Source organism: Colossoma macropomum, unplaced genomic scaffold, assembly GCF_904425465.1.
Source record: "Colossoma macropomum unplaced genomic scaffold, Colossoma_macropomum, whole genome shotgun sequence".
In the NCBI taxonomy this organism is placed as follows: Eukaryota; Metazoa; Chordata; class Actinopteri; order Characiformes; family Serrasalmidae; genus Colossoma; species Colossoma macropomum.
In genome coordinates, this window is record NW_023494791.1 from 49,196,384 (window position 1) to 49,222,349 (window position 25,966).

The 25,966-nt window shown below is 41.8% G+C and overlaps 2 protein-coding genes across 3 annotated transcripts; one reads left to right on the forward strand and one right to left on the reverse strand.

Annotated features, from left to right (window-relative positions):
* The first annotated feature begins 219 nt into the window (after positions 1–219).
* On the forward strand, positions 220–15,626 carry cnih1 (cornichon family AMPA receptor auxiliary protein 1). The gene is made up of 5 exons (XM_036575266.1): positions 220–368; positions 4,319–4,387; positions 11,322–11,434; positions 12,113–12,256; positions 13,544–15,626. The coding sequence occupies exons 1-5, from the start codon at positions 288–290 to the stop codon at positions 13,569–13,571; spliced, it is 435 nt and encodes a 144-aa protein (XP_036431159.1). The 5' UTR covers positions 220–287; the 3' UTR covers positions 13,572–15,626.
* A 419-nt stretch (positions 15,627–16,045) lies between these two features.
* cdkn3 (cyclin-dependent kinase inhibitor 3) lies at positions 16,046–23,031 on the reverse strand. 2 transcript variants are annotated; one of them, XM_036575264.1, is made up of 8 exons: positions 22,972–23,031; positions 21,994–22,075; positions 21,579–21,634; positions 21,316–21,360; positions 20,361–20,583; positions 18,287–18,318; positions 17,932–18,035; positions 16,046–17,054 (listed from the first exon to the last, which is right to left on the reverse strand). In XM_036575264.1, the coding sequence occupies exons 2-8, from the start codon at positions 22,068–22,070 to the stop codon at positions 16,965–16,967; spliced, it is 627 nt and encodes a 208-aa protein (XP_036431157.1). In that variant the 5' UTR covers positions 22,071–22,075; positions 22,972–23,031; the 3' UTR covers positions 16,046–16,964. The 2 variants fall into 2 exon arrangements, with proteins under 2 accessions (XP_036431157.1, XP_036431158.1); XM_036575265.1 differs by having other exon boundaries at positions 21,994–22,072; positions 22,972–23,006.
* Positions 23,032–25,966: the final 2,935 nt, after the last annotated feature.

The following is a 25,966-nucleotide window of genomic DNA, read 5'->3' on the forward strand; positions in this document are numbered from 1 at the left end:
CAGATTGGAGGCCTCGTTAGCATTATTAGCTGCCGGAGCTACAAATTAAAAGTCCCCCAAACACGGTTGCTCGAATGAATGGGTTAAATAAACTAAATAAATATAATATCAGTGAAGTCGAGGCTGTATTGTATGTGTAGGTAGTATTAATAAAATGAGCTAAGCCATGTGTGTACGTGTGATTTTTGTTTTCTGCCTGAAACACTCTCGTGTGTGTGTGTGTGCGCGCGTTAGTGTGAGTGTGTGTAAAGAGTGAGTGAGCTCGGGTGTGTGTTCATTAGCTCATCATGGCGTTCACATTCGCAGCCTTCTGCTACATGCTGGCCTTGCTTCTCACGGCGGCTCTCATATTTTTCGCGATATGGCACGTAAGTAGAGAACCCCCGGTTTGCCTGGTCACTTTGGTACGCGACGAGAACGGGAGAGAGAGGACGAGCGGGCCGGGCTGGAGTGGTCTGCTGCCCGGCCCGGTCTTCGCTCCGGCTCTGTGGAGCGATCTGGCTGAGATTTGGAGCGCTTTTCACGACCTGAGATAAGCGGGCAGTCGGCACTTTTACCTCTGACGGGCTTACCGAGACGACGAAGCTGAAGTCAGTTTCTTATTCGCCAGCTTCTTGTTACAATTTCCCCGTTCCACCTTAAATGGTGCAACGTAATTGCCGCACCGTTTAAGGTGGAACGGGAAATTTCGAATAAGAAGCTGACTCAGGCACCGGAGTGTATCTGCTGCACCATTTAAGATGGAACTGGAAAATCAAAACACAAAATGCTGGCGAATAATAATAGGATGCCAACTTCAGCCTCGTCATTAGGCCGGTGTTTATTACTGATCAGCCCCGTTTTTGACCGACGCCGAGGCGGACTGAATTGAGTGGCGGCGCCGCTTTAGCATTAGCTTAGCAGTTAGCTTAGCATTAGCTTAGCCACAGATAGAGCGGTTGTTGGCGCCTCGGACTGACCGCAGTGTCCACATCCTATTCCTAATATGTATTTTTCACACATATTTCTGTTTTCACCCTTGTTCACGCCTGTAAAGGGGAGCTCCAGCCCCGACAAAGCCGCCGGGCCGCACCCTTCTTCCCTCAGCGGGAAACGGTGATGAATGCCCGGGAGTGTTGGGCTCAGCCCCGTGGCCATCTCTGGGGGATCGGCTGTTTTTTATGATATTCCTCACGCAGTGCTATTTATAATTATACACTGCGGTTAATGTCTATTTTAATGATTCCCATTGTGCTCTCGAGTGATCTTCAGAATCATTTCATTGTTTGAGCACACTCGAATGAATCGCCTGAGTGAAATGAGTGCTGACGTAAACACAGACAATACAAATAACGTTGCCTGAATACTTCACACTTCATCCACAGTACTCTTAAAGGGGAATTTCACCGAATTTCACGGAATTTCCCCCTAATTCAATGTGTGAAATGTAAACAGAGTGATTCAGAGTGGTTTGGTGTGAAATAGTTGAGACTGAGCATGAGAAATTTAAACAACCCAAAATATTTTTACCTCTAGTATATAATTAATAATTGTTGAATAATAGGACCGGTTTGGCTTGGATACTTATTATTTATTTTTTAAGCCATTTGAAAACACCAGTGGCTGTTTATATTCTGTGAACACTTCATGATGACTTTACTTGGGATAAAATCTTGTTACATTAACCTTCATTAAAAGTTAAGAACACCTTTTTTCTGTTAAGTTACCATTTCTGAGATTTTGTTCGGACAGACACTTAATGTGGGTGTTTATAGGAGATAAGATGCTATTTCAAACCAAAATAACTGACAAATTACATATTCCTGAGCTCAGTATGACATATTCTATTATTTAAAAAGGAATTCCCATAATGATTCAAATTCTGCTTTTCAGATGTAAAGTCATTCAGAATGTTTTGGTGTGAAATGGTTCAGATGTCTTTACAGTGGTGGTGATAGGAACCAGGGGTCGCCACGACTACAACACAAATATAGACATTTTATTTACTATCCAGAACCACCAGTGAACCTACAGGAGTCTTTTTATATGGAACGCTGATGGTAAAATAGTAGAAAATCCCTCCACCATTAATGGATTTTACGGCTAAATCTTATCAAAACGATCATAAAACAGTGTCTCAGTCATCAGGCAGTGAATTCATAACCATTTCATGTAGTAACTTTCTGTGAGGGAGCTTTTAGAGGTGGACGTCTGGTTCCTATCACCACCACTGTGAACAGTTCTGACTCGGTAAGTTTCTCTAGAACAGAGCGTTTCACACCAAACCACTCTGAACCGCTCTGTTTACATCTTAACTGTTAAATTATGCATAGATTTTGAAAAACCGGTGGAGTTCCCCTTTAATAATGTTCCTGATTATGCTTGATGGTACTCCAGTATAAAGTACTGTGTAATATGTGTTGTAATACTCTTTGTAATGCTCTTTATCTCTGGCCAGCTTAATCTGGAGATGAATTCTGATGGATTAAATCCTGGAGTGGTAGCTTTGTTTGTTTACGCAGCCAGATCAGAAAGCTGTGCTGTTACTCTAACATAATGCTATTTATAACACTCTTTATAATGCTCTCCATGAGGCTCTTTTTAATACTCTTTATTAATAAGGCAGTTTATTATGCTCTTTATAATGCTCCACCTCCCAAATCTTTCTATTCCATAGTTTATAAGCTCTCTGGCTTCATCAGGACCTAATAATGATCTTTTTCCTCTCTTACACAAATCCTAAAACACATTCTGCCCCGTTTATGTTTTTAGTCTCACCATATCAGCCTGAGACTGAAGTCACACGCTGTATAAGTGAATTAGAGAAGTGAGTTAGTGCTGGACGGAATAACGCACTCCTTGTCAGCTGGGTTTGGTTTAAGCTTAAAATAGTGACATTTTGCTCTTCATGAAAAGGACTACGTGGCCTAAATGATGTCCCTGATGCTCAGTGGGCCGGCTTCCCAGACCCAGATTAAGCTTAAAGGAATAGTTTGGTGATAAAATCAGATTTACAGTTTTCCATATACCCCTAGATGCAGTTTGTCAAATGTTTGGAGTCCAAATTTTGCTTCTTTAGAAGAACTGGAGCTACAAGGCTGACAAACCTCAGAACTCACTAGAACCCAAATCTTTTTTGTAAATACAGCCCCAAAACATCTCCTGATCTCCTTAATCCATGTCCCAGGTCCTCATTAAGGTGGCGCAGACTTGAGATGTGGTTTAGGACGCAGTACAACTTAATGTGAGCTAAACACAGAGTTTCAGTGATGCTGAACGCTGCAGACACTTTAGACCACAGGGTCTGTATTCAACCAGCTCAGGAGTCGATACGGATCTAGACTCTGTATTTGTGACAGTAACCAGCACAAATGGAGGAATCTGATCCAAGATCAGTCTGCTTTGTGAATTCCGGCATTTGTTCACTTTTATAGCTCTCAGTAAGTCATACTGCATCTTTAAAACACTTGGACTAGTCTGAGCGACGTTAGTCAATATCTGGATGGTTTTTTGAGTGTGTCGAGTGATGTATTTAAACAATTTGGGTGACTATTGAGTTCTAGTGTTAGCAACATTAGCCTCACAACTCCAGTTCTGAACAAAAGAAGCAGTATTTAATTAATACTTTATATCTAATTAATACACACCGATCAGGCATCCTTGTTTCTACGCTCATTGTCCATTTTATCAGCTCCACTTACTGTATAGGTGCACTTTGTAGTTCTACAGTTACAGACTGTAGTCCATCTGTTTCTCTGCTGTGTCTGATCCACTCAGACCAGCACAACACACACTAACATACCACCACCACGTCAGTGTTACTGCAGTGCTGAGAATGATCCACCACCCAAATAGTACCTGCTCTGTGAGGGTCCATGGGGGTCCTGACCACTGAAGAACAGGGTAAAAGGGGGGCTAACAAAGTATCAGAGAAACAGATGGACTACAGTCTGTAACTGTAGAACTACAAAGTGCACCTATATAGTAAGTGGAGCTGATAAAATGGACAGTGAGCGTAGAAACAAGGAGGTGGTCAGAATGTTATGCCTGATCGGTGTGTGTAGTCAAATATATTAAATACAATGTAGTTAATATATATTTAATTAATAATTTGCAATAAATTAATTAATCAGTTGTAATAATTAATATTTAATTTAGTACCAGTTTATAAATGTTTACATATCGGCCACGACAGACTTGTACATGGAAACTGGGTACCAGCATCAAGTCCCATAGCATCCCTAGAGTAAAGTGTTGGTACTTGAGTACTGAAGCTGCTGCTAACTGTGCTGTGAATGTGTTTTGCTGCTTTTGTAATGTTGTAATGTTTTCTGTGCAGATAATCGCGTTCGATGAGCTGAAGACCGACTACAAGAATCCTATAGACCAGTGCAACACGTTAAACCCGGTGAGTAAGTGAACGAGCGAGTGAGTGGAGTGCATGCCGTTCGGCTCTCTCTCTCTCTGACTGTGGGTTTCTCCTCTCCTGATTCACACCGGTCAGCCTGCGCACTGTAATGCTGATCTGAATATCGCTAATCTTCAGCCACTGTCGGCTTTCCAGCACTAACACCCTTTGTTTTGTTTTTTTGTTTCCTTTCCTTATTTGCGTTTTGTTTTCTTATTTACTGCCTTTCCTTTTGTCCAATCGGCACAAAGACAGTTGAGAGGGTGAAAAAGATAAAGAGAGTCAGGCTTGCTCTGAAGGTTGGTACCAGTCCAGCTCAGTGTGTGTGTGCACGAGGAGAGAGTGTTTGCAAACGTCTTTTCAGTTAACTAACCCTAAATACCTCTAAACAAAGGAGCAGAGTTATCTAGAACCCACCCAGTAACGCTCAGAGCCTGTGCTACCATCTTTAGCGCTGTCATCTTTCCGCAGCGCTCTGTAGCTCAGTGCCTGCTCGGGAGCTTTTCACTCACACTGTCAGTGATTTCCTGCACATTCATTTGATTTTACACTAAATTGCACCATTAGAGACAACTTACAAATCCGTTCTGTGGCCGTTGTTCATTTCTTTCATTACATTTCCTCTTCAACTTCCTGTCACAACCTAGAAGTGCGAATTGCTGTGGCCACATGCCCTGCATCCTGATAAAGCAACTTTCATGACCAACTGCCTACTCAGTTTCCTTCAAACTAAAAAAAGCCTACAAAGTTTTCAACTTGATAAAACTTGAGCTTTATAATTAGCTAATCGAGTAAAATAACATTAAAAAGCCTCTATAATGTTCATATGATCCACACAGTCACTCTGACAGACTGTAATACACTACAGGAAGTGTAGGGGGCGATATGGCTTCAACTGTTTCATTTAAAAAGCTCTATAATGTTCATATGATCCACACAGTCACTCTGACAGACTGTAATACACTACAGGAAGTGTAGGGGGCGATATGGCTTCTACTGTTTCATTTAAAAAGCTCTGTAATGTTCATATGATCCACACAGTCACTCTGACAGACTGTAATACACTACAGGAAGTGTAGGGGGCGATATGGCTTCTACTGTTTCATGTGAAAAGTGCTGTCAGTAATGCTCTGTAGGAGGCCTGTTACAATTTTATATAAATAATTGCAATATTAACAATGTAATTGTCTTTCTTTTGTTTGCTGTATGCAACAATTAAAAGTACAAGCCTGAAGTGGCCAAATTAGCTGATTAACTTTCTCACTTCCTAGCTGTCGATACTTAGTAGCTTCCAACTGACGACAGAAACAGCTAAAGCTCAAATAAACAAAAATCACTCACCATCGCCCTCTAAAGGCGTCATTAATGAACGTCAAACAAACGAACGTCGCACAGTGGCGCCCTCTAAGGCGTCATTAACAAACATCAAACAAGCAAACGTCGCTCAGCGCCGCCCTCTAAAGGCGCCATTAACCAACATCAAACAAACGAACGCCGCTCAGCGCCGCCCTCTAAAGGCGTCATTAACGAACGTCAAACAAACGAACGTCGCTCAGCGCCGCCCTCTAAAGGCGTCATTAACGAACGTCAAACAAACGAACGTCCTCAGCGCCGCCCTCTAAAGGCGTCATTAACGAACGTCAAACAAACGAACGTCGCTCAGCGCCGCCCTCTAAAGGCGTCATTAACGAACGTCAAACAAACGAACGTCGCTCAGCGCCGCCCTCTAAAGGCGTCATTAACGAACGTCAAACAAACGAACGTCGCTCAGCGCCGCCCTCTAAAGGCGTCATTAACGAACGTCAAACAAACGAACGTCGCTCAGCGCCGCCCTCTAAAGGCGTCATTAACGAACGTCAAACAAACGAACGTCGCTCAGCGCCGCCCTCTAAAGGCGTCATTAACGAACGTCAAACAAACGAACGTCGCTCAGCGCCGCCCTCTAAAGGCGTCATTAACGAACGTCAAACAAACGAACGTCGCTCAGCGCCGCCCTCTAAAGGCGTCATTAACGAATGTCAAATGACGTTTAAATTACGCTTCAGCTTGTGTTCTGTTCTCTGAACATCAGCTCATCCCCACATCCTCCTCCAGCCTGAGCTACAGACGGCATTGATGCTAACAGACAGGTTTGACTGGGTCATATTGGAGTGATTATTCTTAAAGTAAAGCTACTGTAGCAGCAGCAGTGCAGTATTTAAAGACAGACCCATCCTCTGTGTTTCCTGAGTTAGGAGAGTGTGTATCGTGGTTATAGCAGGTGGTGTGTGTGTGTGTGTGTGTGTGTGTGTGTGTGTGTGTGTGTGTGTGTAAGTGAGTGTAGATTAGTTTATTTTGTGGTTTTTACACATTCAAACAGGTGTTAACTGAAAAGATTTGCAAATGCTCGCAGCATGCATGATCTCTTCCAGCCTTCCCTTTGTTTTTGCATTCAGCTTGAGGGACTAACAGCGTCTGCAGCCCACGTTTGCTCTCCAGCTCTGACAGGACTGATTACCACCAGATCACCGTGATCTTTACCAGAACCTATTTAAAGCGATAATTTGGCAAAAATCAAGTTCTCCCCTCCTCCCCCCACCTTAATCCAAATGTATTCGGTCAGCAGAGAGTGTCTGGTGCTTCTTTAGTTTTAGCACCGGTGCTACGAGGCTAATGTAGCTAATGCTGCGTTCAGATGTTTGCGGTAGACGGACGAGGTCAAACCAGATTCAGTTACTCTCAGTGAACTGCGTCGGAAACGTTCTGCCACTGTGAGCAGCAGCGGTCCGCAGACCGCAGCGGTGAGCGGAATGATGCGTCAGGAATTCAGTTTTCCCAACTCTTGCTGTCGACAGACTGATAATCAGCCATGTTCGCTGGTAACGCAGTCACCATGGCAACGTTTGCATGGCTTCATGCCGCCGTTGGCTGTGCACTACTATGAGGTGCAGAATGATGTTTATTCCCAACACAAACGTGAACGCAGCACAGGAGGTACTGGATACTTACACTCCACCCATTAGCGTAGGGCTAACTGCATGACTAGATCGTCACTTGCCTCAGGCCACTTCAACTGTGAATGAAACAGGAAAGTCACTGGGGCTTGTGGGACCTGTAGTCTGTCTGGTGTAGCTGGTTCAGGATTAGGCTTCAGTGGGGGATTACAGCAGGATCTGCAGATTACGCCAGTTTAATCCACAGCTGAATTATGATGGATTATAATCCTACAGGCTCAGATCAGAACCTCATCCAGGTGCTCAGGATCACACGCTGCCGCTTTAATCACTGACTTTGACTTTTCACATTTAATAATACGTGTAGAAATACATATTAAGATTAATATAGCGTAATAATGTGTTTATGTATTTATGAAGACATATAACCTGTGTGAGGCTGTGTGTGTGAGAGAGAGAGAGAGAGAGAGAGAGAGAGAGAGAGAGAGAGTGACTGACTGACCCAGGAGGACCAGATGGACTTTAAGCTACACACCTCAGCACTTTATATAGAGAGAGGGGGGTGGGGAAGGAAAGAGGGAAAGAAAGAGAGAGATAAAGAGAAAGGGAGAATGAGACAAAAAGAGAGGTGGGGGAAGAAATTAAAGACTAAAAGAGAAAGATGGGGGATGGAGGGATAGAAAAGGAGAAATAAGAGAAAGGAGGGTAAAAAGGGAAAAACCAAGAGAGAGAAAGAAAAAGAAGGAAAGAGTAAGTCAGGAAAATGAAAATGGGAGAGTTTGAGAGAGGAGAGAGAAATAAAGGGAGAGAAAAAGAAAAACTGGGGGAGAGAGAGAGAGAGAGAGAGGGAGGAGAGAGTGACACGAGGAAATAAGAGAGATATTATTGTCCTGTAAGACTGTGATGTTATTGATTATTGATTATTTAGTTCAGTTTTACTTTATTTTATCTGTATCTGTATCACAAACTTTAATTAATTACGTTGGTTTAATGTATTAATCTGCACTGAAACCCTTTCATGCACCTTTTACTTCTTTATAAAAGTGTTTATTTTATTTCTCTTTGTTTTGCGTGGTGTGTGTTAGTGTTGGGCGATGGCACTTACAAAAAACACACACACACAGTTAAACCTGTGTTTACAGTAGGGGTGTAAATCTCCGACCTCACAGTAACACAGTTTTTTTGAAAATTATTCAAAGTTCACCACCATTAAATTTGAATAGAAATCATGCATCAAGATTTGCAGGAAAAAATCCAGGTTTAGTTGTTCTCTGTAGACACAACTACGTCATTTGACTGGGGTGCTCAAACCTTTGCACACGACTGTATATATAATAAAAACAGCCCAGATTTCTGATTTATTTTTGAATAAAGCTCAAAAATTTTTTTAGTCAGTAAATTAGTGGGCACTGTGTTGAATATCATAATTTATTGGAATCTCTTATGAACCAGTTAACTCCGCCCCCACAGTCTGATTGGTTGAAAAGTGTTCTACCGGTGTTGTTTTGGATACCAGCAGTGTGCTCTTTACTCTTGGCTGCTGGAGCTACGATTTTGGCAGAAGAACTAGAAGAAAAATATAATGTTTTTATTTTATAATAAATGTTTTTATTTATGTTGTATAAAAGCGGTAGATTGACCAAACTGCTGTACTGCTTAAAAACAGTTCTGAGTTAAATCACCAACATCAGATGCATCACACGCAGTTTTACACCCCTAATATTCGTATATTCATACGCATTACCTTATAAACCCCCCTTTCCTTTGTTACCTCATGCTCACCCTGCATGGCCTTCTTGTGGTTTTCCCATCTGGCCGTTTCACTCTGCAGGGATTTGCTTTGACCCCTCGCGCACCCCCTCCCAGCATGCCTTCTGCTTCCGCTCTGTGTGTGTTGGGATGCGGGTGGTTGTTAATGTACACAGGTTACCTAAAGCCTTTCTGATTGAGATCTGGGGTCGGGGGAGGACACTGCGGGAATGTAGGTTTTTGCTAAACTACAGTCAGCCGAGATGATGTGCTTTTAGATTAGCACTGGAGCTACGAGGCTAATGCAGCTAACGAGTGATGGAAGCGTGTGCCCCACCAGTTAGCCTGGCGCTAACAGCACGCGATTGTGTTCTCTACAAAAACATACAGACCGAATTCAACCGTCAGGATTTCTGCTGCTACTGTTTCAGCTATGCTAATGTACTTCAGTCCATGTTTATAGATTTCAGAAACCTCATAATCTTTAAACTCTACTAAAGATGCTGAACAGCTCCACACAAACAGCTTCCTCTACCTGTTAGCTACGTGAGCTACGGGGCTACAGTGCTAAAACTAAACAAGCAAACTTCAAACACCAAACAAGGCCGATTGACCTAGTTTGGGGAAACTGAGGAGGTGAAATTGGTTTAATTATTTATTTATTTTTAACTGTTGTTAGTTTCTTAATCGTTGGTGTCAGAGTGAGACGTGATGTTTATTCTGAAGTAGTTTACTTTTACTGAAGCGTTCTGTCATACATAAAGCTGTAGCTGTGAAGCAGCCAAATAAAGGGAAATCTAGTCACTGTTGGTTAAAATTGTTTTTCATCAGAAGAGGCTAATGGCGGCTGAGCTAATGAGCTAACACTAACGCTAGAAGTAACCAGTGCAGCGGTCAGTGCTGAGACTCTACACAAGTTAATTCTCCTCTGTGCATGATGTGGCGCCTAGGGGTTACACAACATCGGAATTTTTAAAGTGGACAGTTACGGGATGAAAGTAGAGGCGGCGTCGAATAACCGCCGATGACATGCTGAATAAAACCACAGGAGAAGAAAATGCTTTAGAATCTGTGACGAAGCCAAACTCAGGTCTGTAGAGTGTGATGCGCCCTTTCGAACGAGCCCTGGGTCACACTGCTGGCCTTCAGGGAACCGGAGATACGGACCCTGGAATCGTGCGAATTTGTATCCGACTTAGGCGCACACTAGTCGACGGAGAGCCAGAGAGATTTAGAGCACCGTAACTCAGCGAGAACAAGAGTAACTGACGTCAAACTGAACAGGATTACAGGGCGTTGAGCTCCTCTACAACCACTCAGGACTTTTACTGTAGTCTGATAACGACGTTCAGTATCTGATCTTTGAAGCTCTGTAGATCAGCAGAGAAACGTTAGAACGAAGACAAACTCCACAGGTCAGTAGAGCGTGATGTGCTCTGGATCGCATTACTGGCCTTCAGAGAACCAGAGATACAGACCCCGAAATCACCAGCCTCCTCACCTGCGGTGTCAGAATCACGCGATCAGCGACTCGTCGACATGAAGACTAAAGCGTCATCGCCGAGCAGTAAAGTCGACTAATTGTCTAGTCTGTGTGCCCCCTAGTGGAAACATGTTAGTTTGTTCACATAACATTTAAACAGAGAGATGTTTTTTCACTGTTTTTGGTACTAGCTAACAGCTAGCATAGTTAGCCTAGCTAGCTACACTATAAGGAGGGGAAAGTGCAAACCTGCGCCATCTGCTGGTTGTGTTGAAAACATTTTGAATGGCCAGTTATTTTAACACAGTAATAAGTCATACATTTAATACAACAGTAAGAAAGAGAGACAGAGATTTATAAAGAATTACAATGAAAAAAGTAGATAAATAAATAAATAAAGGTGAAATAATAAAGATATGTACTTTTGCCTTAATGATATTGTCTCAGCAGAGTTTGTACATCATTCCTCAGTCTGTTCAGCCCAGCACAGAAAAAATGTAATTGGATTTTTGTTAATCTGGATTGGATTATATTGTGAAATCGTTGCCTGTTTCAGAGCTTTAATCCAATCCAGGTACAAAATCAGATCAGATAGGGTTTTAGGAGTGGGGGTAAGGTGAGGGGGGGTAATTCCTGTTCCTGTACTGTAACCCTATCTACCGAAAGGTGACTCGTTATAAGCTTTATATGTGTAATAAATAGGTAAAGTGACAGTATTGATCCCAGAGCCGATCGTCGGTATTGAAAGTGTGCTGTGTGGATGTTGCAGCTGGTGTTGCCGGAGTATCTGATCCACGTGTTCTTCTGTGTGATGTTCCTTTGCGCCGCTGAGTGGCTCACGCTCGGACTCAACATGCCCCTGCTGGCCTATCACGTCTGGAGGTATTTTTGCTTTATCGTTTTACTCCTCATTTACAGGAACGGTTCGGTGCAGAATCTCAAACCAAATCAGAGAAAGTTGGGACAGTTTGTTAAATTAAAAAAATGTAAACAGTGATCTGTAAATTATTTATGACGCCTGTTGTCTAAAGTGTCTGCCTTCAGTTTTCAGCTACACAGTGACGTTTTGTTGATTTTTATAGCTCCCAGTATCACAGTAAAGACCTAAACCACGTCTACAAGTCTGTGCCATCTTAATGAAGACCTGGATGCAGTTGGAGCAGGTGTAGATTTGGGTGACTGCTGACTTATTAGTGTTTATTAGCAGCGTTAGCTTCATAGCTCCATCGCTGTAGAAGCAACCTTGGGGCACACGTCTTTGCTGCTCAACACAATATGGAATAAGTGGAAAATTGTGTACATTTTGTAAAACAAATATTTTTTGCCAAACTTTTCATTAAAAAAAATTCCTTACATTCCACAGTGAGCACCTGTTAGTTAGCTAATTCAGCTTAAATGAGCTGCTGTTCAAGGTAAACTGATAGATTAGCTTCTTTCTGTAAGGGAAGCGTAAACTTAAGGTAGGTGGTGTTTCTCAGTAAACAGCTTATTTACTTCCGCATGAGTAACTTTGTGTGTGTGTGTGTGTGTGTGTGTGTGTGTGTGTGTGTGTGTGTACAGGTACATGAGTCGTCCCGTGATGAGTGGTCCGGGCCTGTATGATCCCACCACCATAATGAATGCTGATATTTTGGCTTACTGTCAGAAAGAAGGCTGGTGTAAACTCGCCTTCTACCTTCTCTCCTTCTTCTACTATCTCTATGGGTACGTATGGTATTGGCAAAGCTCACCACACTGCTGTACCAAAAAAAGAACGCCACAATAAGAGTCCTTGGGGACGACACCCACTGTGTTTTTAATATATTTTTGTGAATGCGTTGTTCTGCTCCTGGTATCAGCGAAATAATGTCAAGTCTACATAGAATAATGTAAAATATTACAATTAAAGTATAAAATAATTAAAATAATTACATTTAAGGATTATTAGTATGTGTTAAATATTGGGGCAGAAATTACATTTGCACATCCATTATAAAAAAAAAGACAATTTTATGCGAATGAGCTGAGCGGCTTTCAGTCAGATTGTTGATTTGTGGTGCGGTAACTGATTGTCACCCCCACAAGTCACACGGTGGATTTAACACCGGAACGCCATCGAGTGGCTGATAAAACGTTATTACGTTTGGTTATTTGTTTAAGTTAAAACAATATTAAGCTGCTTTGGGTTTCAGAACGCGCCTGTAATTCTGCACCTTCTTTGAACCTCAGAAGTGTTTTACCGACGTGCCACCAAAGCAGCCAGCTGTTTTCAACCCGCTGTGCTGAAAATACAGTGTTCAGTTAAATTGCAGCTGCTTCAGATTTTGAAAGGATAAAAATATAATCTCTGCTCTGAAACAATAACACGAGTCTTTACTGCACATCATTAAAACGTTCAGAATGTTTTATGGTTAGTATTATTTTTAATTTTGCAGTCCTGGAGCCGTATCACAGAAACCTCCTATCTTTTTGTCTTAAGTTCAGATCTGACAAGTAAAGATCAGATTCTTCACTACTTTGTATTACAGAACAAATCTTACCTTGATTTAGGAATTTTATCTAATCTTACAGCATCTTGTCTCCAGTTAGGAAATCTTAACCTGCTCGATCAAAATCGTCAATCAGCTGCCCCCGGCCGTACACACACAGCTGAAACGCAACAACGTAATCAATCAAGCTAGTTATCCAGGCAGCTGCCATTACTGATGTCCAAAAAAGGTCAAACAGAACTAAAGTGTGATAAACTGTAAGTAGTGAATACTGTGAGAGCGCCCCCTGCTGTTTATCAAAGCGTCGCCGCTCCCCAGTTTCAGTCTCCATTTCCCAAACGTTTAGCTGAGCACGCTAACGTTACTCAGAGTTCAGACTTTAGAAGTTTCTGTAATACGGCCCCTGAAATCAGTGGGAACCCCCAATTCCTGCTAGTGTTTATAAAAAAGCTCTTTGAATTTGTTGTGAATTTGCTGCACTTTTCTGATGTTTGTTTGTTTGTTTGTTTGTTTGTTTGTTTAGGATGATCTACGTCTTGGTTAGCTCTTAATCTGGACACTGCTGGTTTGGAGAGACGCACAGGCTGGAACATGAGTCGCACTAGCAGAGCTGAGTTTGGACTGAATTTGGCCACCTCTCCCAGTGCAGTGCGGTTCTGTTCCAAACGGACACCTTCATCACCCGGGGGGGGGGGCAAACCTGGACACAAGCGGCCACCACTGCCCCCACACGTACACACATTACGCATACAGTACGACATGAACTATTACAACACTAGCTCAGACCAACTCCCCACTTCTTATTGCTGTTTGTTTTTATTTCTATCGAGTGCTCTTTGATACTTCTAACTGAAATAAAGGCATTTGTTTTTTTTCCCTCCTTTATTTTTGACATTGTTTACTAAAAATGCTGTGTTAGCCTTTCAATAAGTTGTTTTGTCAGACAGTAGCTGTTCTGGTTTGTTGTGTGCCAAGTTAAGTTCCTCCTGATGCGCTCATTTCACCTGTCGGTCGGTAGAGTGCTTGGTCCCCTGGCGTTGCTGTTTAGCGCTGGGCTGTTTTCACTGTTCGCAGCAGAATGCATGAGTTAATTAGCGCTAATGATGATTTGACGGCTCTCAAAGCTTTTCAGGTTGCAAAGATCTGTGCTTTTAAATGTGTTCTGGATTTAAATGAGTTATTGCTGTGATTTTATTTCTCATTATTTTTTTGTTTTTGTTGTCTTTCACACGAAAGCCGAATGTGTGGACGCTCTGATGAAGCTCTGCCATCCTGATGGTGGTGTTGTGTTTAACGTCCAGCAGGGTTTATAATGTTCTCGTTTAAAGTGGTAGTTTAGCAGATAAATGACAACAGTTTCACCCCTTTATCCAAAACGTAGTCTGTCAGCTCAGACAGGTTCAGGATCTGAAGTTTGCTTCTTCAGTTTTTCCACTCAGGCTACAAAGCTAATGTAGCTAATACAAAACAATGCTTAAAGGCATCAGTTACCATCGTGCTAGCTGGACTCCTTAGTTTAGTGACATATTCAGTCCATGTTTATAGATACCAGCGAGTCACACAGAGTCAGAAACCACAGAATCGATTCTATTAGAGACACTGAACTCCACACGCTTTTAAACGAGTGCGTGATGCTAACTGGTGGGTTTTGAGCTTCTATGACTTGTTAGCTGCATTAGCCTCTTTAGCTTCATCACTAGTGCCAAAGCTAAAGAAGCGCCAAGCAGGTCTCGACTGCTCAGCTACACCTGGGGGAGAAAACTGCTCACTTAAAAATGTGGCTCTGTTCAGAACCATGACTTATACGCTTAAATTCTTTCTGCATTAAACAGTTCTTCAGATTAATGTAGCACCAAAAAGGGTTCTGCTATTATGATGTGAAGCTTGTAACAATAGAAGAACCCATTTTGCTATATAGAACCAATTTCCATCAATCTGAAGAACCAATTCACCATGCATAAGCATGAAAATGGTTCTTTGAGTGTTCAGGGTTCTATATAGAACCATTGTCTTTACTAAAGAACCTTTGAAGAACCATATTTTTGTGTGAGGGTAAATATAGTTGTAATTTTTTTGCCAAACTATCACTTTAAAGTCCCAGTCAGGAATTTTCAGGCCAGTTTCTTTGGCATTTCAGCTCCACCCAACACGAACAGGTCATCTATAATCAGCGGTTTGTGCGTTTATGCTTTATGTTCCTGATCGAGGCTTTAATTTCGCTTTTTGAAGTTCAGATTGTCTCTTCTACTCAGTTCCTCAAGCTGGTGACACTCCAGGCAAAAAACCATTTAAAATACATATTCAACAAGACTGAGGTGTGACTGAGATGTGATGTTCTGCCTGAATTGATTTAATTTAATCTTCTCACAAAGTGCGAATCAGTCTCATACTGTAGAAATGAGATGAGTAAAGCTCGGCTGCGTAGTTTCTGATGTGTGAAGAGGTTTGTGTGTGACTGAGCTGGTGGAGTGTGTGTGTGTGTGTGTGTTTGAGAGTGTATGAAGGGTGTGTGTCTGTGCCTCTTGAGCTAGAAATGAGCTGTTCACCCCTCAATCCACCACAAGACGAAAATGACAATAAAGTGATTCCACCGTCTTTAACATGCATTTGGGACGTTTGAGTTTTTCTTTGTTCTTGAATTAGCAGATAAATATTACATTACAAATATTAAATCATGATAAATATTACTTTAAGTACCTAAAAAGATAAGTGTATTGCTTTACTTCATTACTTAAAGGGGAACTCCACCAAAAGTTCGACTATTGGTCCATTCATCATTAAAGTTTAACACTGGAAAAGGGTAACTGGACTTTTCAAATTAGGCAAAAAACCCCAAACAAAAAGAAACAAAGGTTTTGTGCAACAGCAACAAAATACGCTGGTTTATTTAGCAATAATTTATTATATAAGATGCAGCGTCAAAAGCACAGCAAACACAAAAAGCTAAATAGCTGTGTTGGTAGTTTGATACTATCACCAGTTCTTCAAGGGTTCTTTAGTAAAGGACATAGTTCTAAATAGAACCATAAACATTTAAAGAACCCTTTGCATGATTAAAGGGATCCTACCATTGTGAAACAGCTGTTCAGATTGATGGAGAATGTGCTGTAGATGATTCCATTGAGAACCTTTTGGAAAAGGGTTCTTCTATAGTAACAAGCCTGACATTGTAACAATAGCAGAACCCTTTTCAAAAAGGTTCTATACAAAGCCATTGTCTTAACTAAAGAACACCTGAAGAACTATCATTTTTAAGTGTGTACCTATTGACATCACAAGGGCTCGATAACTTCAGGGTGGTCCAGCGCAGGGACCACCACGGTCACAACACTCCAGACGAGTTCTCTTGGGCCGGTAATAAGCTTGAGTTCATCACATTATTTCAGCAATTAGCTTTCATCACGTGCAGGATTTCCCATTAAAAAACAAGATTAAGTCCAAGATTAAGATTAATACCACACTGTTTCATAAATATTCATGAAATGTTTCACCAATAGCTTCGTAAATCTACTCACTGGCTCAGAATACGTGGAATAAGGCTGTTTACAGAAGACTGGAGTTTCATTTTAATTTATTATTCTGAGATGTTGAAGATCTTTCACTCAAAGCTTAAATAACAATCACATCTAATAAGACCTTGTTAATTGATAAGACAGTTGTTTTCTGTGAAACGTTATTTAAGCACATTTAATCTCTCAAAGGCAAAGTGTTGAAAATAAAGGCATAGTGCTCAGTGTGTTCACAGGCTGATATAGAGATGCTGGATTAAGCTGGACATTAAATCAAGTACAAGATATAAACAAACAACATTTAAAGTGCCATTAGGAAAAAAACTCTCCTGCTAATTTCCTCCGTTTCCATAATCCCAGCGCTAAAGCGGAGAGAGGAGCTCCTGATCAGATTCTGTGGGTTTAAAAGCGATGATCAGTGCAGACTCAGCGTCTCTATCTGGAGACGGATCTCTCCGAAACTGTCCCTTTGGTTTCCTGATAGGCTGCAAACTTCTCCCGGAACTCGTGAAGGAAGTTGTATTGCTGTGAGGAGAGAAAAAAGAGGAATTAAAAATCTGAATAAAATCTAAAACAAAGCCTGGCTGTCTAAACGGCAGTGTTTATGGATTAGCATTCCAGTTTAGCATAGATGATAGCGTACACAACACAAGCTAATCAGGTATCATTCAATTTATCTTTGAGAGCAGAAATCAGGGGATTTTCAGTTTGGAAAGAAATATTAAAGCAATAAATTTACCTAATAGACCTGATTCTGTGGTTTCTGACTCATATATACTCTCTATAAACATGGACTAAAGTACGTTAGCATAGCTAAAACTAGGGATGCTCTGATATGGAAACTGTGCTGATGCCAATATCTCATATTTAATATGTACGTATATGCCAAAGCCAACACAAACATTTATAAAATGCTGAAGTCGTGATTAAATCTAATTGCATTGACATTACAGATAAATATAGTATTTTTTGTGTTGAGTTAAAAACGCAGTACAATGAGTAAAATGCTGATGTTCTGCAGTAACCCAGCATCACTTTGGCTCACGTTATCCAGCTTACTGAGAAATCGTGATTGGTGAAATAGCCCCGATGTGTAAAGTGCACACTTAAAAAAAAAAAAAAGGATGGTGCTTCACTTAAACGGAATGGTTCTGTTTAGAACCATGAGTTCTAAAGAGAACCTTTTTTGAAAATGGTTCTATACAGTGCCAAAAGGGTTCTTCTGTTGTTACAAGCTTGACATCAGCAATGTGAAGAACCATTTCACCATGCAAAGAACCATTTAAGCATGCAGATGGTTCTATATTGAACTCATGGTTCTAAACAGATTTACTGCCTTTACTAAAGAACCATCTGTTTTAAGTGTGCGAGATGTTTCAGAATAAACAGAGGTGTGGTTCACCTTGACGGTCTGGATGGCGCCGCTTCCTCTGAGCTCCCTCAGGATGTCTATGGCTTTACTGGGCGTCATGGAGACGGAGAGGTGCAGCAGCAAACATGCAGCGACTGCGACACACAGACAGTGCAGTACAGTCTAGTACAGTGCCATACAGTACAGCGCAGTACAGTGTCATACAGTACAGTGCAGTGCAGTATAGTACAGTGCCATACAGCAAAGTGCAGTGCAGTACAGTGCCATACAGTACAGTTCTATACAGTACAATGCAGTATAGTACAGTACAGTTAGCATGAGCTGCTACAAATATAAGACTTATTATTATAAATATTCCCAGACAGTTCAGCGCTGTGATACTCACTGAGTCCAGAACGGCCGAGACCCCCATAACAACTGCAGGAAAAACAGGACCACCATCAATAAAAGGCCTCATCCACACCTGGCGTTAACATTAAAGGCCCATTTGTCAATCACACTTCATCCCTTAAAATTAGACAGGCTGTTTTTGTTACCTTTCAGAATGATATATGTAAATTAACTCTGTCCTGATTGGCTGCCCTGTATTACATTTCAATCAATAAGCAGTCTGGGCTAAAATGCTCCTTATAACTTCAGAGTCAATGAACGGAGCAAAACTTCTGTACATTTATTTATAAATATGTTAGTTGTTGTGGCATCACAAAAACAATACATTCAAAACTGGCTTTTGTAGCTTATTGTCCCTGTATGGACTGAGGAGTTTTTAAACTCCCATGTTTTGAAACAATGAAAAATGGTGTGATGTGGCAGAAACTGGGGGTGTGTCGATACCATTTTTTCAGACCGAGTACGAATACATATTTTTCTCCAATACTGAGTTCAACACTGTCCCTACTCAGAATGAAGTGTCTGTTAGTGTAAATGAGTGTAATGCACCTTAACAGTTAAATCATTAAATCTATCTGATGTTAACGAAGGTTGTTAGCTCTGCTACATCAGTGATCTCTGATCGAGCAGCGCTGCGGTGGAGGTTTAGTTTCCCTGTCAGAAAAGCTCTTCTGTACAGCTGTAAGTAAAGTAGGTTTCATAGTTTTGATCCTCATCAGAATCTTTCAGCAGCAGCACAGCGACAGCAGGAATCACATCTGAGGAGCTCACGCTTCCAGTTTTCTGTCTTGTTGGAGTCGTTTGATTGGCTGGCTGAGCTGTAGCTGAATGTCCTCTAAAGCCAGACAGACACTGTGTGATGTTAGAGATCTTGTTCTTTGGTGACTCTCACTGTCCGTTTGATTAGACCATCGTGTTCAGACAAAGCTACGATTTATAAACTCACACTGTACGAAACGCTCCGTCTGACTGACCTGCTACAGGAAACGCAGCCTCTACAGACGCTCTGTCTACAGACCGTTATCAATAAAGCTGATTCACTCAGAATAACCGAGTACTGAGCAGCACGCTGAGACGCTGAGCAGCGCTGCTAACACTGAGCGCTGAAGATAAAGCAGGCGCTGATGTTCACAGGAGGACAGTTCGGTCTCTCTACAGCCTGAGTTACTAAAAAAAACAACATATCAACATTTATACCTCGATATTCTGTTCTGTCAAACAGAGTAAAGTCGCATATACGGACTTTGGTAGTAAATAACTTTTTTCACCTCTGTTTTGTTAGCCTACCTGACCCCCACCTGTATTGGGGAAGCGGTTGTGATTCTGTCTGGTGTGTTTAAAAATGGGATAAAACCCCACAGCGTATCCTGGTGGGAATCTGCCAAGGCGGAATGTTTCAAATGTTGGACAACTTTTACGTCTGACTGTCACTGCGTCAATATCTCTTCTCTGTGAGCAGATCCAGGGCCAGTCATGGGCTGGAGGTTAGGGAGCCTTGTGACCGGAAGGTCGCCGGTTCGATCCCCTGAGCCAACAGTACATGACTGAAGTGCCCTTGAGCACCTAACCCCTAACACTGGGACTAGTAAGGGCCAATTAATTAGCACGACAGCTTACTCGGCTTATGTCACACGATATCTGTCGGGATCAGCAAATTTTTATAAGTGTGAGTATCACAGTATCGGACCAATACCTGATACCAGTATCAGCATCAATGCATCCCTAGTATAAACCATAATAAAGGCCCCATGTGTCAAACACAAAGTCCACAAAGTTATTTTAATTTGGCTGGGGGCGTCCAACGTTCCTCAAACTAGTTTTTAAAATAAATATAAATGTGTGTTACTTTTTATTATATTTGTATTTACATACATTTATTCTAATGATTTATAGTGTTTTTACCAGCTGAACCACTCACAGCCCAGAGAAATGATCTGAAACAACGTGCTTAGGTGCCTATGTTGTGCGCAGTACTGTACATTAGAAGCCTTATCAGCCAATCAGATTGTGTGTGGGCGGAGCTAACTGTTGTATAATTTTGTATAATCACACGTGTGCACACGACTCACTGTATGACGGTTCTGCGCTGGTTCTGCAAGCTGAGCTGGAGCTCCTCCAGGATGCGGCAGCACTGAGGCAGCTCTGGAGCGCCGCCATCAGGAAAGGGCAGGTGGTGCACACAGAGGCCGCGCTCTGTGTAGCGCTCCAACAGACATGGCACTCGGTACCGCACCAGCTCTGCACGTGTACAGAACACGAAGACATCCTCCACCCCCTCCGCACACAGATCACCTGCACACAGAAAATACAACAATTATCTATAAAAATGGAGAAAAGTACACAGCTGCCAACAGCAGCACTGTTTCTCGCCATTATTCCGTTCTTATTGAGTGTTTTTACACGCACTTAATATTCTGATCATTATTTAAGTGGTTCTGTGAACAGCACACTCCAATGTCTTAGATCGGATCCTAATCTTGGGTAACGCTTCTGTAATCATTCCCTTGACCAATCACAAGGCTGCGTCTCTGGCCCCGCCCACACAGAACAGTTTCAGAGTCAGGGAAGCTTAGCGAGCCAAAGCTAACCCAGCATAACCTGTTCATTTGCTTATCAAGACCATCATCGTTCACTCGTCTGTTCCTTCATTTACGTGCTGCTTCGTCCGTCCGTGACGTTTTTATCCAGTTAGCGCCACATCAAAGCTGGACGACAATTTCAGTTCTGTGTGAGGGCGGAGCAGGCTAGGAGTGTTGGACAGAGAGCCGTCAATCAAGTTGCTCATTAGTCACGCCCACACAGTCCTCAGATGGAGCTGATCAGCGGATTTTAAACCATGTTTTATCAAATTTATATCTTATATTTTTCATTCAAGCTTTGCTGGATGTTTAATATAAACTCAAGCTTAGTATCATACTAATATTTTTAGATTTTAGTTTCTGAGACTTTAGACCACCACAAACTTTGCGTCTGCTTCAGTTTCAGCAAACTCCTGACACTCAACCCGGTTTGCGAATCACTTACCAACATCTTTCTCCAGGTTTCTTCTGACGTCTTTATATCTGCACCCTGTGAGAGTAAGAGAGCACTTTAAGGACTAAAGCAACTCTGCTCTTCCTCAGTGTCAAAGCTGTCGATGGCTTATCAATGATTGTGACAGCAATCACAGCACTAATATACAGCGCAGCATTTTTCAGTGCTGAGTTGGAGGCTGAGCGTGAAACGAGTTCTCATTCTCAAACAGCGCACATTTAAATCCTGTGTGTGTTCATGTGTTCGTGTGTTACCTGGCAAAGAGCAAATACCCAAAAACTGAGAGCACTCGACCACCGACAGGGACAACCTGAGAAACACACAGAGTACTAAAGTTGATTTTTCAAAATTTCTGCTTAATTAAGTGGTTAAGATGTAAACAGAGCAGTTCAGAGAGGTTCAGAGCAGTTCAGAGCGGTTCAGAGTGGTTTGGTGTGAAACGCTCCGTTCTAGAGAAACTTACCGAGTCAGAACTGTTCACAGTGGTGGTGATAGGAACCAGACGTCCACCTCTAAAAGCTCCCTCACAGAAAGTTAAACAAATCTGAACCATTTCACACCAAACCACTCTGAATCACTCTGTTCACATCTCACACACTGAAACTTTAAGAACTCAGCACTTTGACCACTAAAGATTCTGCCAGGAGCTCTTGTGTTTAAGATGCTCACCAGGAGATCTGTAGAGGAGTGTGTTCTTCATCTCCTGCCTCCTCTTCATCAGACGAGTCAAACTCACTTATCTTCATCACTGCTAAAAGAGGAGAATGAATGAATATAAAATAAAAATAATTACGTTTTTTGGGTTTTATATCAAAACAATAAAATATCATTGTTGCCATTATGGCTACAGCGTGCACAGCAAATTCATACACTTCCAATTAACACACTGGACACTTATTTTATATAATTGTACACCCAAGTTGATGATTTCATCAATATAGTTATTTTTTCATATTTCTTTCTGTTTTCTTAAAACATTTTTGCATTGTTGGCTGTTGTGCACATGGATTTTTTCCTGCCTGTGTGGTGAATGTGGTCAAGTGCAGCTGGTTCACTCCCATTTTATCCACATTTCAGTCTTTTTTTGTGTTTATCTCTTTAATGTGATCTGTTATTGTCTTATGATTTTAAATTAATACTCGGTTTCTTCTGTTAAACTTCATCGCCTGTCTGTAAAGCACAGCCACTGCTATGAAAGGTGCTCCATAAATAGACATTATTATCGCTATTATTATATCATTATCCCCCAAAATATGTTTTACTTTTTATACACTTCCATTAATTGTGCCGTTTTTCAGTGAGACAGTGTGCACTTCATGCGTTTCCTAATTCAGGCAGTAAAGGTACCTTATAAGTTCGTGATTTTGGCCTGAGACAGAGAACAAAGCGGATTTCGGTCTTTAACTGCTCTAAAGTGAAAACTGGAGGATTTTAGTCTCCCAACTGATCTGAAGCAGTTCATCAGTTACAGACGCGCTTCTCCCTCTGCAGTTCAGCGGCTCTAAAACTCTCCTTCACCGCTGTTTTCCAGGGTAAAATCGGTTTATTAAGGTCATTAATGTATCTGGAAGCAGCTGCGCTTCGTTTCTACCGTAATTTATGTGTTTATTGCTGTAAATCTGTGAGATTCTGTGCTGTTTTCCTTACCGGAGCTCCGCGCGGCGCTTCCGCTGTTTATTATTTTTCAAACGCTCAGCCTCAGAGCGGGCAGCCAATCAGCGTGGAGAATGGACAGCGACACGCCCAGCCCATGGCAACACGCCACGCCCACTCAATGACAATAAAGCAGCCGTGGGCTCAACAGCGGCCTCTGCTGGACAGTTTTAGCGGTGAAACGCTCCATCACACCACAGCCTGTGTGGAAGGACCAGTCCACCAAAATAGAGCTGTTTGTGTCCTTTTATTAGGACAGTTTAACAGTTAAAACTGTGTTTTTTAGATGAAGGTGTTAACAATTTGAGGTAAAAAACAACAACAATAACAACAAAACTACTATAAAAATGTATTTAGAAATAATTTGCATTGATGATCACAGAGCTGAAGTTCCATTCATGCAACTCTGATTAAATGTTTAAAGCTAAAAAAGCTCTGTTTTGGTGGACTTTTGAACCAGTTTGCTATGAGGATGAATTCAGTGCCAGTCTTTGAGAAATAGAAGTCAAAGTCAACTCTGTCCACACAGTGGCGAAATAAAGACGACTCACAGGAAAATAATCCTCCAAGCTGACGGGAAAACAGGCCACCTGTCAGTTTTTTGTCCCTTTATCATTGCTTGGCTAATTATGGATGGAGTTGTCAAGCTAAACACATCAGTCTTGTTCCATTAATTCACTGAAGTATTAATTTATTTCCATGCACAACAATAAAATTTATTCTGCTCATGGAAAAAAGGATTTCAACACAAGTGTAATACTGTCTGCCTCACACAGCAAACCTAACAGGCCTGACCACAATGAGCCGGCAGCTGAGTGACATCTCCATAAGAACAGTGTGAGATCTCATCGTTCTCGTATTCAGCTCTGTTCTGGATCACAGAACCCTCTCAGCAGTCCGCTTTTCTCCTTCATCAATAGAAAGTCTCACAGTGAGACGCTGTGTTAATCTCCTCTTTTCTCCTGAGGAGGTTCAGGAGAAACAGCTCAGATATCAGTGATTCTTCAGCAATATAATACTGAGATCTGCTTTAATTCTCTGAGACGATCTTAAGAAAGATCTCTCTCTCTCTCTCTCTCTCTCGCTCTCTCTCTCTCTCTTTTTTCTCCATTTATTCTCTCTCTCTCTTTTTCGTTCTTTCTCGGAGTGTCTCTCTCACTCTTTTCTCCATTTGTTCTCTATCTAAGTCTCTCTCTCTCTCTCTCTCTCTCTCTCTCTCTCTCTCTCTCTTTTCTCATTTATTCTCTCTCATTTATTCTCTCTCTTTTTGGTTCTCTCTAAGTCTCTCTCTCTCTCTCTCTCTCTCTCTCTCTCTCTCTCTCTCTCTCTGTGGACAGTAAGGCTGCAGGGTGGGGCTGTTTGGCGAGTATGACTTCCTGCCCCGGGGGGATCTGCTGGCAGGGCAACACACACACACACACACACATCTCTCTCTCTCTCTCCCTGTGTGTGTGTGTTGGCGTTAGTGCAGCAGTGATCACTCCATCCTGCAGGTCTGCTATGATCCTTCATCTTTGAGAGGTTTTAACTCTTCAGTCTGCAGGTCAGTGAGCGGTGAGCATGATGGGGACGGTGTGTGTGTGTGTGTGAGTGTGTGTGTGTGTGTGTGTGTGTGTGAGTGTGTGTGTGTGTGTGTGTGTGTGTGTGTGTGAGAGTGTGTTCCTCATGTCTGTCCTGAGGTTTGTTAAACAGTCTGTTTCTCTTGTTTCAGCCTCTCTGTGATGGTAATGAGCTGATTAAGCTGACGAGCTGAGGTGTGTTTGTAAATGTTTTGTTGTTGTGTTTGTTTATTCGCTCTTACAGATGATGAAGTCTCGTGAGGGCGAGCTGGTGAGAGAAATCTCAAAGGTAAACGACTCCACAGCTCACACACACAGTCGCTCAGGGGTCCGTCACTCGGGGTCCACAGCGATGACCCAACATCCTCACTGGGTCACTGTTTATGCAGTTTCACACCAGCTTAGTTTACAAACCAAGGCAGTTTTTCCCACAGGGGGCGTTATTTTATCTTTTCTGCTCTGTGTCCTCAGGATCCCCGTCACACACCGAGTCTTTATTTAGGTCCACGGAAAAAAGCAAAAAGCTTTGCTGTCCAGACGTTAAACAGACAGAGAAACTTACAGACAAACAAAACACAAAGTGAGGCAACTTACAATTTCTGAGTATATCAACAATATTTTGCAAGTTGTTTTGCTGAGTTTAATTCTAATCCTGTGGGGTTTCTAATTACATGTTAGCATTAAGCTAACAATGAAGAGTCCTGAGTGGGTGATTGTTTACAACCCAAACTTATAAATAATAAATAAACAGTATTTCTACAGTATTTACAGAGTTTAAATACAATGAGCATAAAAAATTAATTAGAAATTACAGACATATAATTTTTATTTCTACGGAGCCCCACTGGTGACATCCTGTATATATTAAAATAATGTGTGGCCACAGCTTAGTAAGGTGTGGGAATCAGATAATTCAGTCCTGGCTGCAACTTAGTAAGGTGTGGGAATGAGATCATGCCTTACTAAGTCATGGCCATGACTTAATTATCTGATTATTGTAATGTATATGGGATGTCACCAGCAGGGCTTTGTCTATTTCATAGAAATCATCAGGCCTCTTTTGAAAACCTGCAGTTCCCCTTAAATGTGAGTTAATGCTGAGTTTTATTCTAATGCTGGTTAATGAGAGTCAATCGGTGTTTAATCAGTATCTAGTTCTTATTTTCAGAGTTATTGTCCTGGAACTTACGGGTTATTAAAGGCTACCAGTTTACATTAATAAAGACATTAAAGCAGCACTATGTAAGATGTGGGGATGTGGAGCCCTCTCTGGTGGAAATATGTAATTGTACACAACGTGTGGAAGAATATTTTTTAACGTTGGTTGAGCTTCGAACCCCCACAAGCGGAAAAGTCTGAGTATTCAAAGAGAACTCAGACTAAACTTGGTGAAGGAGCATCTCTGAGGATGTGAGTGAGTCGCCCTTTCC

Excerpts from the sequence above, each read along its gene's own strand:
- cnih1 (XM_036575266.1), top strand. The coding sequence starts at position 288 with ATGGCGTTCACATTCGCAGCCTTCTGCTACATGCTGGCCTTGCTTCTC. Across the intron at positions 369-4,318 it reads TATTTTTCGCGATATGGCAC|ATAATCGCGTTCGATGAGCT; the intron begins GTAAGTAGAGAA and ends TTTTCTGTGCAG. Across the intron at positions 12,257-13,543 it reads TTCTTCTACTATCTCTATGG|GATGATCTACGTCTTGGTTA; the intron begins GTACGTATGGTA and ends TTGTTTGTTTAG.
- cdkn3 (XM_036575264.1), bottom strand. The coding sequence starts at position 22,070 with ATGAAGATAAGTGAGTTTGACTCGTCTGATGAAGAGGAGGCAGGAGAT. Across the intron at positions 18,319-20,360 it reads CAGCGCAGAACCGTCATACA|TTGTTATGGGGGTCTCGGCC; the intron begins GTGAGTCGTGTG and ends TTTTTCCTGCAG. Across the intron at positions 17,055-17,931 it reads GCGCCATCCAGACCGTCAAG|CAATACAACTTCCTTCACGA; the intron begins GTGAACCACACC and ends CTCTCCTCACAG.